The 14,527-nt window shown below is 61.4% G+C and overlaps 1 protein-coding gene across 5 annotated transcripts in view; it reads right to left on the reverse strand.

The window, feature by feature from the left end:
• Positions 1–8,725: 8,725 nt before the first annotated feature.
• Positions 8,726–14,527, reverse strand: part of ADAMTS16 (ADAM metallopeptidase with thrombospondin type 1 motif 16) — a 133,430-nt gene continuing 127,628 nt past the window's right edge. For 4 of the 5 annotated variants that reach the window (XM_051837039.2, XM_051837041.2, XM_051837040.2 and 1 more), the window contains 3 exons: positions 13,647–13,871; positions 10,698–10,845; positions 8,726–9,804 (listed from right to left, as the gene is read on the reverse strand). In XM_051837039.2, coding sequence (XP_051692999.2) covers positions 9,689–9,804; positions 10,698–10,845; positions 13,647–13,871 — 489 coding nt within the window. In that variant the 3' untranslated portion in view covers positions 8,726–9,688. Of the gene's footprint in view, positions 9,906–10,697; positions 10,846–13,646; positions 13,872–14,527 lie in introns of all 5 variants that reach the window. The other variant, XM_070056858.1, reaches the window with a different exon arrangement.

Consider the following 14,527-nt stretch of genomic DNA (forward strand, 5'->3'; position numbering starts at 1 on the left):
TCCAGGAAAGCTGTGTGTTCATGAGAAATGCCGGCCTCCAGGGGCAGATGTGATAAAATCTGTGCAAATGCGGGGTTTAAAGATGTTGCTTAGGCAAGAACAATGGCTGGATTTTTCCTGGGCAGGATGTGTGGGTTGAATGACTTTTTATTTTATTTTCTCTTAATTTCCTGAAAATGTAAGCAACAGTTGTGAGCCCCAAAGGCCCAAGGTGGGGGTGCAGCTGCACTCGTGCCTGGACGCACTCGGGGAGCTGAGAGGATGCGGCCAGGGGAGGATCAGGCTGTGGCTGTGCGGGGGTCAGGGGGTCTGGGCCTCCAGTCCCAGTGTCTGGGAGGGACCGTGGCTTGGGAGGGACGGACAGATGGGCATCCCATGCTGGACTCTCGCCCCCGTGTTCAGGTGACTGCAAAGTGCTTTTCCACCTGCAGCCGGGCTGTGTCTGCGCGCAAAGACCCTTGTTGGGCAGGAAGATGAGAACTTGGTGCTTTCAGGTTTGTGAGGGAGGGAGCGTCTTGAGGGGCTGAGGACGTGGGATGATTCTGACAAGGCCTCAGGAAGTGCCAGCCTCAGCGTTGCCTGAGGCCAGCAACGACCGTCCGAGGAGTACAGAGACCCTGAGAAGCACACGCACCTCCGGGTGTCCCAGCCTGGCTGCGCACTGAGCACGTGCCCGTGACAGTGGGCGCTGGCAGCAGGCAGGTGTCAGGCGGGAGAGGAGAGGGAAGAGGCTCATTTGAAGAGGGAAGATCGCAGAGGGCCCGACATCTGAGCTCGCGGTGTGTGAAGGAGTCCCTGAGGGAGGGTCAGCAGTGTCCTGGGAACACACCCTGCCGCTGAGCCCTCCGCGCTGGGCTTCTGCGTCACGCCAGGCGTTGACCACTTGGGGGCGCTACAAAGGAGGAGGCAGAGGGACTCATTTTCCTGCGACACTTCCCATGTTGTCTCTGTCCTCCTGAGGGTTCCAGGTCATCACTGCACCCGTCCACAGCTCAGGAGGCATAAATCTTCATGACATTTGACCAGCAATCATTTCTTTTTAATTTTATAGATTTGCCTGTTTACCTGAAAGGCAGATCAATAGAGAGAAAAATCTTCCATCCACTTGTTCACTCCCCAAATGGCTGCAATGGCTGGAGCTGGGCTGATCCAAAGCCAGGAGCCAGGGCTTCCTCCTGGTCTCCCCTGTGGGCAAAGGGGCCCGAGCACTTGGGACATTCTCCACTGCCTTCCCAGGTGGACCAACAGGGAGCTGGATGGGAAGTGGAGCAGCTGGGACCTGAACTGGCACACATATGGGATGCCGGCACTGTAGATGGTGGCCTCACCTACTACGTGGTGGAGCTGACCCTGGGCAATCTTTCTTAAAGATGACATGAAAAACATAGGCAGCAGAAAGTAAAATAAGTTGACCCTCATCAAAGTGAACTTCTGTGGGCTGGCGTTGTGGCGTAGCAGGTAAAGCTGCCACCTTCGACACTGACATCCCATATGGGTGTGGGCTCCAGGCCTGGCTGCTCCACTTCCAACTCAGCTCCCTAATGGCCTGGGAAAAGCAGCAGAAGATGGCCCAGGTGTTTGGGCCCCTGACACCCATGTGGGAGACCCGGATGAAGCTCCTGGCTCCTGGCTTCAGCCTGGCCCAGCCCTGGCTATTGTGGCCATGTGGGGAGTGAACCAGTGAATGGAAGACCTCTCTTTCCCTGCCCCCCCCACCATAACTCTGACTTTCAAATAAATAAATAAACAATCTTTTAAAAGATGAACTTTTGTTTTCCAATGGACAGTATCGAGAAAATGAAAAAACTCACAGGGTGGGAGAAGACCTGTGAATCAGGTACCTGAGATGGCACTTGGTCTCTTATATATAAAGAAATCTACAGCTCAGCAATCGAAGGAGACAAAACCCAACGACAAAGTTGACAGAGGACTTACAGAGACATTCATTTATCCAAACAGAGCGCACAGACGTCTTATTACTATATGCAAGGTGCTCAGTGTCACTAATTATTAGGGAGACGCACTTCAAACCACAGCAGTGCCTCTTCACACCCACCAGCACCGCCGCACCCACGCTGAGGGGTGCAGGACAAGGCGACCCGCGTGCCCGGCGGGGGGCGGGGAAAGCAGCCGAGCTCCCGTGGAAACGAGTTTGGCAGTTCCTCAAGAACTATTCTGCCCCTGAGTGTTAACCCAAGAGGAAGAAAAGACGTCGACACAGACGCTGGCAGCCCAGATGTCGACACAGACGCTGGCAGCCCATTGTCCACAGCAGCCTGGACCTGGCAGGCTAAACATGGGAAGCCCCCGCACACTCAGAGCTCCTGGGGGAGTCCACAAACGTGTGCCCCCATCACCTGAGGTGACCAGGGCCAACCTCTGTGCGACGCTGGGTGAGAGAACCTGGTCACCAAGGGCCACAGCGTGCGGGATTCCCAGCAGACAGAGGGGGAGTCCGTGGTCCCCCGGAAGTCGTGTGGAATCTTCCCGAGTGACGATGAAATGTCCCGCAATGAGACAGTGCCGAGGCTTGCACAGCTAGTGAACACACCAGGAAAGCCAGCGACGTGTGCATTTTAGAAGGGTGGGCTTCAGCGTTTGTAAATGATGGATGTCTTGAGAGAAATTAAGAGGAAGAAGCCATCAGGCATCAGTTGGCGGTTAGTGAATTAGTCAGGGGGAGCTGCATTTAGGCTGCGAGCTGCCAATCAAATGCCCCGTCCCAGAACACCTGCACACCTCCAGCGGCGAGGCAGCGGCTGTGCGGCCCTCGGTGCCTGGCATGGGTGTCGCAGGTCACCGGCCACTGCGATGCCCACTGGTGGCTAACAGGACAAGCAACCCAGTGAGGAGGTCACACAGGGAGAGGTGGGCCTGGCCCAGCTCTGCCGGGGTCTAGGACCAAGACAGAGCTGCAGGCCCAGCGCCGGTGTGGCTCCAGCAGGGAGCCTGGTAGGGGGTGTGGGCCAGGAGGCACCCTCAGGGCTTTGCTGGAGGAAGGAGGAAGCGTGAGAGCCATCGGCAGAGGGGTTCACAGCTGCGGGGTCTCGTGGGGAGGCGTCGCTGTGGGTGAGGAGGAGAGGACGAGCGAGGGGGCACCACTGTGTTTGCAGATTCTGTGTCCATTGCTGCTTCCCTCTTCCATCGCTTTTAAGGCCTGGGTGGAGGGGGGATGCTAGCGGGTGCAGGGGCTGTGACGGGGAGCATGGTCCTGGGCCAGTGCGGGCACGAGGGCCTGAAGCCCCCTGGCCAGCGGTGGGAGAGACAAGAGACGTGGCGCTAAGGAGGGCGATGCTGCCAAGCCCTGTGTGCAGTTGGCTCCCGGACACTCAGAGTTAAGTCGATCAGGATCCATGAAGGCGCGAGGACAGGGCCGGGCGAGGCGCTGGCCGTCTGGGGACTGAGGGGGTCCCCGGCCGTGCGAAAGCTGAGCGGTGGCCAGATGAGTCACGCTCAGGGGACACACGGATGCAGGCTGCAGCGGCCGGGCAGTGAGGGGCCGCGCGTTGGGGTGCGGGGAGAGCGTGTTGAGGTCGGGATCGTCTTTCCCCCAATTCCCTCACCGCTCGTCCCAGAGCCCCTGCCTCTGCGGAGGGGGGACCCACTGCGTTCCTCAGTGGCCGCTGAGTTCCTGCCCTGCCTCCCCTGCCTCCCTCTGCTCTGCAGAGACCTCTGCTGGCCTCACATCCTGCCAGGGGCACGGGAGGCACCGGCGGAGGCTGCCAAGCTCCATCAGCGTCGCTGCAAATCCCGATGCAGGCGGAAGGCTCGGAGCAGCAGTGTTTCGCAGACCGGACTCCGCGTGGGCAATCTGGGGCTAACCATGGAAGAACGGAAATTAAAGCACGTGGCAGCCCTGCCCTTGAAATAGTCCCGCATCGTCAAGAAGAGGAGAAACGCTCCGATGATCAGTTTCCCAGCGTCCTTCGGGAAAGTGGCTTAGGGAAGTGCCCCGGGAGAGGTCAAGGGGACAGGTGGAGGTGTTTGCCGAACCCAGGAGGGCTCGAGGGTGCACGGCCACCCCGGGCTGCGATGTGGCTTGTGCCGCTGCGGCTGAGACGGGCGCCCGTGGAGGCTGCGAGTGGCACGCGCTGCCCGCTGGCCCCGGTCACAGGTCACAGGGCCGTCTCTGCCTGCCTTAGCACAGATGCGTATTAAATTGACGCTCCCAGGGCCTGGTGCGATGCTGACTCTCCAGTCTGAGCTCTGCGATTACGAGTAACAGCACCGTGGAGAGTCACAGGCAAGTTTTTCCCGGAACGTGTTTTCAGTTTTCTCGGGTTCATGCCTGAGAACAGTGTGGTCGCTGGGTCACACGGTGATTGCACATGCGCACGGTACACATGCACTTTGGGTCTTCGGCGTCTTCAGCTCCTGGGTGGCTCTGGCCTGGACAGCGTCCACCTCTGCCCCCCGCTCCCAGTGTGTCCCACCCTCACCCACACCCACACCCAGAACTCAGGGCCCGCAGCCCGGCCGCGTCTGTGTGCACTGATGCATGCAGCTACCCGAGACGCTGCGGGCTCCATGCGCGTGCAGCCTGCAACGCCGCTCAGGGACAGGGCTGGGACCACAGTTCCTGCTGGCTCCACCGTCCACACAGCAGGAGCGCAGAGGGAGCTGCCGAGGAGTTGGATCGACTGGCTTCATCTGACTGCTTCCTGCACCTTTGTGGTTTCAGTCTCTGTGCCTTGGGGGCCGCCCGGTGTCCCTGACACTGGACACTTTGCCGTCTCCGATGACTCAGTGTGGGGAGAACTGGGGGCGGAGGGAGGAGATTCCTGGCGAGGTTTCTGGTCGCCCGCGCCCCTGGAACCCGCAGCTTTGGTGCTGAGGACAGAACTGCTGAGCGCCGGGAATGCGTGCGGCCTGCCCCAGGGCGGCCGTCTGGGAGCAAGGCAGAGCAGGGCTCCTGTGCAGGAGGCCCCGGCGGCCTCAGGCAAGGCCCGGGGAGGTGACTCGTCCGTCCGTGTTGAGAGCACCCACCCGGTGGGGGTGGGAGAGCCTGGGCTTGCAAGATCCGGTCCAGGAGGATAAAGCCAGGGCCGGTCCTGTGACCACCTGGGTTGTCCTAGGAGCGACTCAGATGAAGCTGCCACCCCTGCCTGGATTTTCTTTGTAACTAGGGGATGGATCGCGCATGGCTCATAGACACCCCTGTCCTAACAGTGTCTGACCTCCCCCAGCGGGTCACGGCCTGAGCCACCCCCGCGACTAAGCCGCAGCCAGCACGCCGGCTTCCCGCCCGGCCCTCCTCCTTGGCGGTGGGTTCGCGTGCACAACGTGACTTGGGAGTCTGCCTGGAAATACCCTCCGCTGACTGCCCAGTGCTGTGGCCATCTTCGTACCTGCTGTCCTGATGAGCAGGCACAGTTCCGACACACGCACCCCGTCTGCCCTCCACCAGTGAAACGTTCAAGAACACTGCAACCCGCCCGAGGGGAATCTGCCTCCTGTTGTCCACTTGTGGTGTCTGCGGAAGGCGGAAGAAGTGTCTCCTCCGGGAACCTGATCTCGTCCTCCGGCCTTGGGGCCCTGTCGCCAAACACAGCCATGCTGGGGCCCAGGCTTCCACTTGGGAAGGGGGCACACATCAGCCCAGAGGTGTAGCGCTGGGGGACGGGGTCTCTGGGTTCCCCAGGATCAGGAGCGTGTGGTGGGAAGAGACCAGCCAGGGCGGCTGTGCGGACTGCAGGGTGAGGCCACCGAGAAAGCCCCAGCGCTCTGCCCCTGGCCCCAGAGCCTCAGGGAGATAGTGGCAGGGCCAGGCTCCGGGCAGGGCAGCTTTGTGTCCTGCTGGTTCCTGGAGGCAGAGCAGAGGGATTGGGGGCTAAGGGCGCCCTGTGGCACAGGGGCGCAGCTGCCTCTGTCTCCAGACTTCAGGTGAGAGCTGGGGCCTGCACAGCCTCCATGGATCCTCTGTGGCTTCCATGTCCCCACTGCTGATTTCCAGGCCCCCACTGCTGGTTTCCAGGCCCTCCCCCCACCCCTGTCCCCGGCTGCCTGGGCCCTGCCATCAGAAACTCCAAGTGTAGAGGAAGACTTGTTCGGCACTGAGGGGGCCAGCATCCAGGTGGGAACCCTGGGAGGTTCTTCGTGGGCGTCCAGAGCTCAGAAGAGAACCAGGCCACTGTCCAGGTGAGTCTGGTAGGCACATGGACCTGACAGAGCTCCTGCTGAGGGCCAGTGGCTGGAAGATTCTGGAAGCCCCATTGATCTCCCCCTTTGCAGGTAGACAGGCAGCCCGGGGCACCCTGGCCTGGACGCTGCCCACCTGGGGAACTGCAGGTTCTGTTCTGTCCATGACCTGGAGTCTGCGTGAGGATTCCAGCACTATCACCAACAAGGGCCTGAAACACTGCAGAGCCCGCGCCGCCCGGCTTCCAGCGCAAGCCAGCACATCCGCTCCACCCGGCTGTATTGCATGGGGGCGGGGGCAGAATTTTAAGTTGGGCCATGACTTTAAGGAAAGGATTAGTTTAATAATGGAAAGTGGGGGCCGGCACTGTGGTGCAGCCGATTAGGCCGGCGCCTGCAGTGCTGGCAGCCCACGTGGGTGCCGGTTTGGAGTCCTGGCTGCTCCACTTCCCACCCAGATCCCTGCTCATGTGCAGGGAAAGCAGCGGAAGATGGGCCCAGCAGTCCGGCCCCTGCACACGTGGGAGACCCGGAGGAAGCTCCTGACTCCTGGCTTTGGCCTGGCCCAGTCCTGGCTGTTGCAGCTGTTTGGGGAGTGAACCAGCAGAGGGAAGATTCTTTCTCTCTCTCTTTCTCTCTCTCTCTCTCTCGGTGAGATGGGAAGGCAAGCATCGTAGAATTTTTGAGGCACCTGAGGGATGCACCTAGGACTGTAGGCCGCGTTAGGGAGAGTGAACTCCGGGCAAGCTCTACTCCCCTGAGGAGAAGAAAACACAATTTAGAATGGACCAAAGGGAGGGAGGGGCGATACGGCAGCAAGACAGGGGTGTGGGGAACACTGACCAGCCACTGACCCCTCCTGCACGTGGAGAGAGGTGGGGCGATCCAACCACCGACCCTCCCCGTCCTCCTGGACAGAGGCATTGGCACCAATCCAGATAGGAGCCCTACTGTGCGCACTCGGAGAGAGGCCAGCTCATCACAGGTAAGGGAGGAGGAGAAAAGTAACAGGAGAGAGACCTGGCCCCGGGGGCGATGGATCCCCAGCTCCGGGGCCCCTCCCCCGCAATGGAGCCCCTTTCTGCACCCAGCACCAATAAACTCGCTGTCACTCCTGCACTGTCTTTGGGGCCTTCTCTCCATTTCTACACTGAGCAACACGTCCCCACAACCACGATGCAACAGGACAGCCCAGCCCCAGAGGCAAAGCCAGCTTATCTGGAGATGAGCAAACAGGACACTTGAAGCGTAAGCAGCAGATAATTAGAGTTAATCGGTGTGCCAATGACAGATCCACACTTCCATTCAAATGCTGCGGCCGGGCCTGTACAGGAACGGGCGGGGTAGCGCAGGGCTGGGCGTTTACGGGTGTGTCTCCAGCCCCTCGGCTCAGCCCGGTGTCGGAGGGACCCAGCACCCTGGGGTCTGCCCCAGCATGACCCTGGACTCGGCTGACAGGTTGCTTTTCCTCCCGGGGGCCACAGCCTCTGCCGACTGAGTGTCATGATGCGGGGAACAGAGACGGCGGCTGAACCACAAGGAAGACCAGCAAAGCCCACTGGCCCACGCCACGTGAGAGTCAGGGTTCTTCCGAGAGATGGAAGGGACAGCGCACAGAGCTGTTGCAGGGTCTGGCTCTCGGGATTGGGGAGGCGGAGTCGTCCCACAATCCCTCTCCGCAAGCACAGGCCTGAGCACTGGGACTGCTGACGTCAAGGCCTGGGGCTGGGAGGCCCGAGCGCCAGGGCAGTGGTGGGGTCCGAGGGCGGAGAGCGGGAGCCCCTGCTCAGGCAGCCAGTCCACGCCTCTGCTGATTTGTTCTACGTGGGCATCCCGTGGGCTGGGCGATGCCCGCCCACACTGGAGAGGGCAGATCTTTGCTGTCTACTGATGTAAATGCCTGCGTTCGCAGACACACGAGAAACCATGTTTCACCAGCTACCAGGGATAACTGCAACCTCACGCATGGCACGGTGTTAGCTCTGTCAGCTCAGCTGGGCCAGGTGACGGCTGCACACCAGACTCGGGCGGCAGCCCTTTAGAAGTGATTGACTTGGAAGACAGTCTGTTCCCTCTATGACGCGGGAGGGCCTCGAGCGGCCAGATGAAGACCTTGAGAGCAAACACCCAGGCCTGCCCAGGAGTAAGGCCTTGCCCTCGTGACAGCACCGGAGGGACACCACCCGGTCTCCAGGCTGCTGTCCCGGGGCCTCAGGCTCGGGGGGCAACGTGGACACGTCCTTGGACTTCCAGCCCATGGTGAGCCCTCCAGACTTGAGAGTTGCCAGCCCCTATTATCTCAGGTGCCAACTTGTTAAAATGCACTCCCCCATAGCTCTAGGTCCGGCTGGGTCTGGGGAGCCCTGACTTAGCAAAGGAGGTATCCCAGGGCCGGGCCTGCTGCCTATAATCGGACGAGGCCCAAAGCCGCCATCCAGGGCCAGTGCTGGCCTCCCACCCTCGGCTCTGCTCCTGACGTCCCGAGCCCGGGTCTCCAGCTTTGAGACACCCCCAGCGTGCAGTGCCGGCCGGCCCGCCCACCATCTCGGAAGCACACCACGAGAAGAATCCTCCAGCAACTCAGAAGCACACTGTACCACAGATAATTTATTATAAAACCTCAGCAAGTTAAATACCCAGAGGCCCTTGGGAACAGAGCCCCACCACAGGCAGAGGGGCCGGGGCAGCTCCTGTCCCGCAGGGCCAGGCAGCTCCCCCACCGGCGTCCTCTGCCGTGGCTCGGAACCCGTGGTGCTAACACCACTGGATCTACAGGTGAGGACTCGAGAGACCCCAGGCCCCCAGGCCCAGCCTGGCTCAGGGCTGGCAGTGCATGGGCGTCTCCTGGCACCTGTCAGCATGGGCCACGCCTTCCTTAGGCCCTGTGCCTCTGACTTGCCACCTAACAAGGAAAAGCTGTAAGAAACAGGCTTCACTAATAACACGCACTTGCACGTAACTGAGAAAGATAAGGCATAAAATGTAAGCGGTGTCTCCCCAGCACCTGGGTCTGAAGGGGACAGAGGTCCACAGACCAAGCCCCAGCAGGTGCCCCCTAGGGACAACAGGGGCTCCCGGGCAGCTGGGGTGGGAGGAGGGGCCCGGCCGTCCGCGGGCTCCCTCAGCACCTGCCCCCCTCCCAGGTGGGCTGTTCCCGGGGGCGGTGGGGCATCTGGGGTGGAGGCGGCCACGCTCAGTGGCAGGCAGTCCGCTCGTTCTCCATGTGCGTGGCCTCTCCTTCTTTGTACACAGCACCAGCCACTTGGCGTTGGCGAGCTCGGCTCGACGGTCCTGCCGACTTGCTTTGACTGAAACACAAGCACGGGCGAGCTTTGCTTCTGCGTTCTGTCGCACGGGCCGGGGCTGCACCTGCCAACCATCAGGGGGGCGGCATCTGTGGGACCACGGCGATGCACCCACGCTCGCAGCCAAGCGCCGGCACTCCTCCAGGTCAGACAATCCAACCCCGGCTCCTGGGCTGGCTCCCGGCTTCCAGAGCAGGCCGCACAGCCCATCTGGGCCGAGATTTCTCCGCTGGGGTGGGCCCGGCTCACAGATTGGAGGAGGAGCACGCCTTGCAGCACTGCTTGCTGTAGAACTTGTGGCTGCACAGCCCGTGTTGGGGCACCAGGTAGCACCAGGGGAAGTGGTCTTTGCAGAAGGCAGCTGAAAGGGGTCAGACGGCGTTAGCGCTGCGTGGTGGCTGCTGAGGTCTGCATTTCTCTCTCAGACTCACACAGGCACTCCAGTTCCCAAAGTCCTCTAGGCTAATGAAATTCAAAGGGTGGGAAACTGATCTACTCCTGGTGCTCAGGGGCGGGGCCTTCAGGAAGTGATTGGGCCATTAGCCTGGAGCCCCCATGGCTGGATCCTGGTGGCTTCAAAGGGAAAGGGGAAAGAGCACAGGGACAGAGAGAGACGCGCACTCTCCCTCCGCGATGCCAAGCGCCCGCCCGCGTCGTGCTGTGTGGAATGGGTCTCCAGGACCGAGCGTCTGCCCAGCAGCCTGTACTGGTGCCCTGGCGGAGTAACACCGAGCCCAGGTGAGTGTGTGCGGCCCCGGGGCTGCCGCTCAGGGCGGCTCTGCAGGTCTCCTGGGCTCTCCCAGCACCCAGTGGGAGGTTCCTGCACACTGAACTCTCATGGGTCACGCACCCAGGGCCACAGATCCCCATGACTGATTCCAGCGGCCGCGAGGGCTGGTGGCTTGTTGTGAGCCCAGGAATGGTGCTCACAGAGGCTTCTGTCTCCCCTCCCTAGAGAGTGGACGGCATCGGGACAGGAAAGGCATCAGGCCTTCTCAAGGCAAGGATCGTGCCACACGCCCTTGTCCATCTCTGGGGCCACAGAGGAGGGGACCAGATGTGCTTTCAGGGCCATGTCATTGCCAAACTGGGGGAGAAGGCAGAGGGAGAGAAAGGGTACAGTGGGCATGAGACCCCACCTCCAGGGCTCCCTGGCAGTGGGCACCCCACATTCTCAAGCCCTCTCAGGGAGGCCCCCGACGCCTGCCCCCCAACCCAGAAGGCCAGGCCAAGCCCAGGGCCTCCGGCACTCACCTTTCTTCTCTGGGATGGGGCAGAAGCGGGTGTTGCAGGCCTGGGAGGCTGTGGGCTTCTGGTGGGAGAAGCAGCCCGAGGCTGGCCGGCCGGCCACCAGGCACTGCACGGACCTCGTCTGGACGCCGCCCCCACAGCTGGCTGTGCACTGCGGGAGCAACACACACAGGTGGCCGCGGCCGCAGGTGCCTGCCCACCTTTCGTGGGCAGCGGCATGGGCAGGGGCTTCCGCTCTGTCAGGCGGGCAGGAGTCATCCCTGCCCATTTCTGCAAAGGTGTGCCTCACGCGTGCCCCGGCCAGGCCCAGGCCGGAACATTCTACTGGGCTACAACTGCTCTGTGGCTCAGGTGGGAGGCGGCGTGGGTGCTAAGAGCACTTGCTTGGGCTGAGACCCGGAGGTCCCTGAGACTGGGCCTTTTGGGGACCGGGTACAGTTTCTTTTTTTTTTTTTTGACAGGCAGAGCGGACAGTGAGAGAGAGAGACAGAGAGAAAGGTCTTCCTTTGCCGTTGGTTCACCCTCCAATGGCCGGTGCAGCCGGCGCGCTACGGCCGGCGCACCGCGCTGATCCGATGGCAGGAGCCAGGTACTTATCCTGGTCTCCCATGGGGTGCAGGGCCCAAGCACTTGGGCCATCCTCCACTGCCTTCCCGGGCCACAGCAGAGAGCTGGCCTGGAAGAGGGGCAACCGGAACAGAATCTGGCGCCCCGACCGGGACTAGAACCCGGTGTGCTGGCACCGCAAGGTGGAGGATTAGCCTAGTGAGTCGTGGCGCCGGCCCCGGGTACAGTTTCAAAAGGCAGAAGCTCTGGGCAACAAAGACACAAAACACGGCAGACATTCACAGCCTCATACGACAGCTCCTCCAACTACAGGCAGTGCTGAAAGAAAAACACGTTCTAATAGGGTCGCCCACCAGTTCTCTGATTAAGAACCAAGCCGCGTCCCCCGTCCTGGTCCTTCCTTCACGTACTTCCGAGCACGGAGTTGCCCACGTGACCACCCCGGCCCCCAGCCCAGGTGCTGCCCGTGCTCCTACCCAGCTTTTCTGGGCGCCTGGCCCTGTCACCCTTGGTTGGGGCACCCCCTTATTTCCTCTATGCACCCCTTCCTTTTCTCCCCACCCACATTCCTCAAGGTGGTCTCTGTGATTGTGGGTGGCGGGCCACGCTCAGGAGTGACCCTGGGTACCGACAGAGGGAGGAGTTCTCTGATGTCTAGAATGTTCCTGGGGGAGCCGCTGGTGCTCTGATGGGTGCGAGGGGACTGGTGCCGTGCAGGCGACGCCCTGGCCGAGCCCTGTCCAGAGCCCGAGGGCACGGGTGTCTGTGAATCTATCCCGTGCAAACTGTGGGTGTGCCCTGGAGAGCACCAGTGGGGGGAGGTGGGAAGAGCAGGGGACAGCGCCTCGAGATCAGCGCTCAGCAGCTGGCCAGAGACACAGCCCAGAGTGTGGACAGGACCCTCAGGGAGAAGCTGGGCAGAGATCGGGACAGGCAGTGGAAGAGACGCGGGGACTGGACGGGCGGTTAACGTTGCAGGGGAAAACTGGCTGCAGCGCAGGCTGCCCCGAGTACGTCGTGCTCAGGCCGGGCAGGTCAGGAACGGGAGCCCTGACGCAGGCCTGTAAGAGCACAGGGTCAGACAGCGCCTCGCGGGTTCTGCCGTGCAGCCGCTACAACGAACGTTTGCTTAAAACGCGAGGATAATGGCCCGGAAAACTGGGGCCGTGCAGGGCTCGGGCTGCTCGCCAGAGATACAAGACAGCGTGCCAGGGCCCACTCGGGCAAGTTCCGGCGGCAGGCCCAGATGGTTCTCTGTGGCCCGAATCGTCCAGCAAGGGAACACCTGGACAGGTGCCCAAACCACTTCCTGTCTTCCGGGGACCTGCTGCAATCAAAGCCTCTGACGGGCTGACGTCCCAAGGGACAGAGACTGGGTGGGGGGCAGGTCACACCTGGAGCTGGGGGCTCCCTGGGCTGTATCTGGAATGTCGCCGGGTGGCTCACAGACAGCCGGAATAAAGCAGGGCTGTGGGCGGATCTGTATCTGGTCCTGAATTATCAGGCCCCACGTGATGGGTGACTCTGCACCCAGGCACGGGGTCTTTCCGAGCCGTCTGAGACCCCGAGTTCTGGCCTTTGTCCTCTGGCTCTGCGAGGAGGCGCGGACATCTCTCCATGTCCAGGTCCCCTGCCCCCAGGCTGAGTGCTAAGCTTAGGAAGCACTACTGTAAGGGTTAAAATTCCCGTGCAAAAGCACTCGTGCGAACAGAAGCCTCCGGACTCCCCAAGTTTCATTACTTCACGTAAGCTGATGACGTTTAGCTGGAAACTCTGAAAATACTGGGAATGGACTCAGGCGGTGACGCGCCAGCAGAGACGAGAAGCAACCTGACGTCACTCACTGCCCGCCTTCTGGGAAGGGCAAGGACGCAGCTCCCCCATCAGTGTCGCAGACAGGATGGCTACAAAGGAGCCCGGCGGCGATGCCCACATCCCAGGTTAGAGCCTGGATTCCAGGCTCCTGCCTACGTGCACCCTGGGAGGCAGCAGCTAACGCCTCAAGTAGTTGGGTTCCTCCCACACGTGAGCCCTGGCCTGGGCTTTGGTCTCAGCCATTGTGGGTGCTTGGAGAGTAAACAGCAAATGAGAACCCTCTTCTCTCTCTGCCTTTCAAGTAAATAACAACAACAATAAAAGACTCAGCAGAGGTGTTTAGAATTCACATTCCAGTGTCCGCTGGGTCTGCAGTTCCCACACCAACTGATGTCAAGAAGCCCCGGAGCCCCTGACAACCAGGACCAGCTCCGTCCTCTGCCCCCCCCCCCCCCCCCCGGCGCTCCAGAGACAAAGTGAACTTGCACCCTCCCAGAATCCGCCCCGGTGCGGGAACAGCCACCAAGACCAGGAGCAGTGCAGTCCTCGGGCACTCGGAGCGTCTCCTACCTGAGACCAGGGTGATGCAAACCAGCGGCCCCTCGGGGGGCCGGCGGCAGCATAGAGGGGGTGCCTGGGGCAGGGCAGCAGGGCACAGGTGCGCTCCAGCTGCAGCTGGGGCCGCGGCAGGTGCAGGCACTTCTTGGAAGCCAGCTCCCGGTACTTGCCGGAAACGTACTTCTCAGCACATCGGAGGAACCTGCTCTGGGTCCCTCTCTCGCACGTCGTAGAGCACTAAAAAAAGAGAACAAACAATGCGGGTGAAAAATACCTCTTGTTTTTGTTACATGGGTGGATCAGGATGTCTCGCGAGGCCGTCAGCTGGAACGCTGATACATGTGGGCCCTCAGTAAGACGACTGGCCTTGGTGTTTAAGGCGGCATTATGACATCTGTCTTTGAAAGGAAAGACCTGGAGGTCACAGTGGCACTGCACTGCGGTGCGTATGGGGTGCAGGGCGCTCAGGAACAGGGAGAGGGCGGTGCTAAAGCTGCTGTCTCACCGGAGAAGGAGGGTGCTGGGTGTCACAGATACGGGGATGCATTCTTGGGGTACCCAGTCGACTGCACATGTGATCGGCCCCCAACACAGGGGCAGGCTGCGGGAACCAGGGCTCACAAATCCGTCCCAGCCCCCTGAGGAAGTCCTTCCACTCCCCTGGGAGGTGTGCTCTCAGCCCGAGCTGTGTCTGCTGCCCGTGGACACCAGGAGCGTGCAGACGGGCCCCGGGATGCAGCAAGCCGGGACAAGAGTGTAGGCCCTGGCCAGCAGGGGCGACCCAGGGGAACCAGGCATGTGACTGGACCATGGCTGGAGAGAGGTGCTGGCCCCAGCCTGGCTGAATCAGGCTGGGAGAGATGGTGGTGGTGTGGTGGGGGCACTGAGTCCCA

The sequence above is a fragment of the Oryctolagus cuniculus genome, chromosome 14 (assembly GCF_964237555.1).
Source record: "Oryctolagus cuniculus chromosome 14, mOryCun1.1, whole genome shotgun sequence".
NCBI classification, from domain to species: domain Eukaryota; kingdom Metazoa; phylum Chordata; class Mammalia; order Lagomorpha; family Leporidae; genus Oryctolagus; species Oryctolagus cuniculus.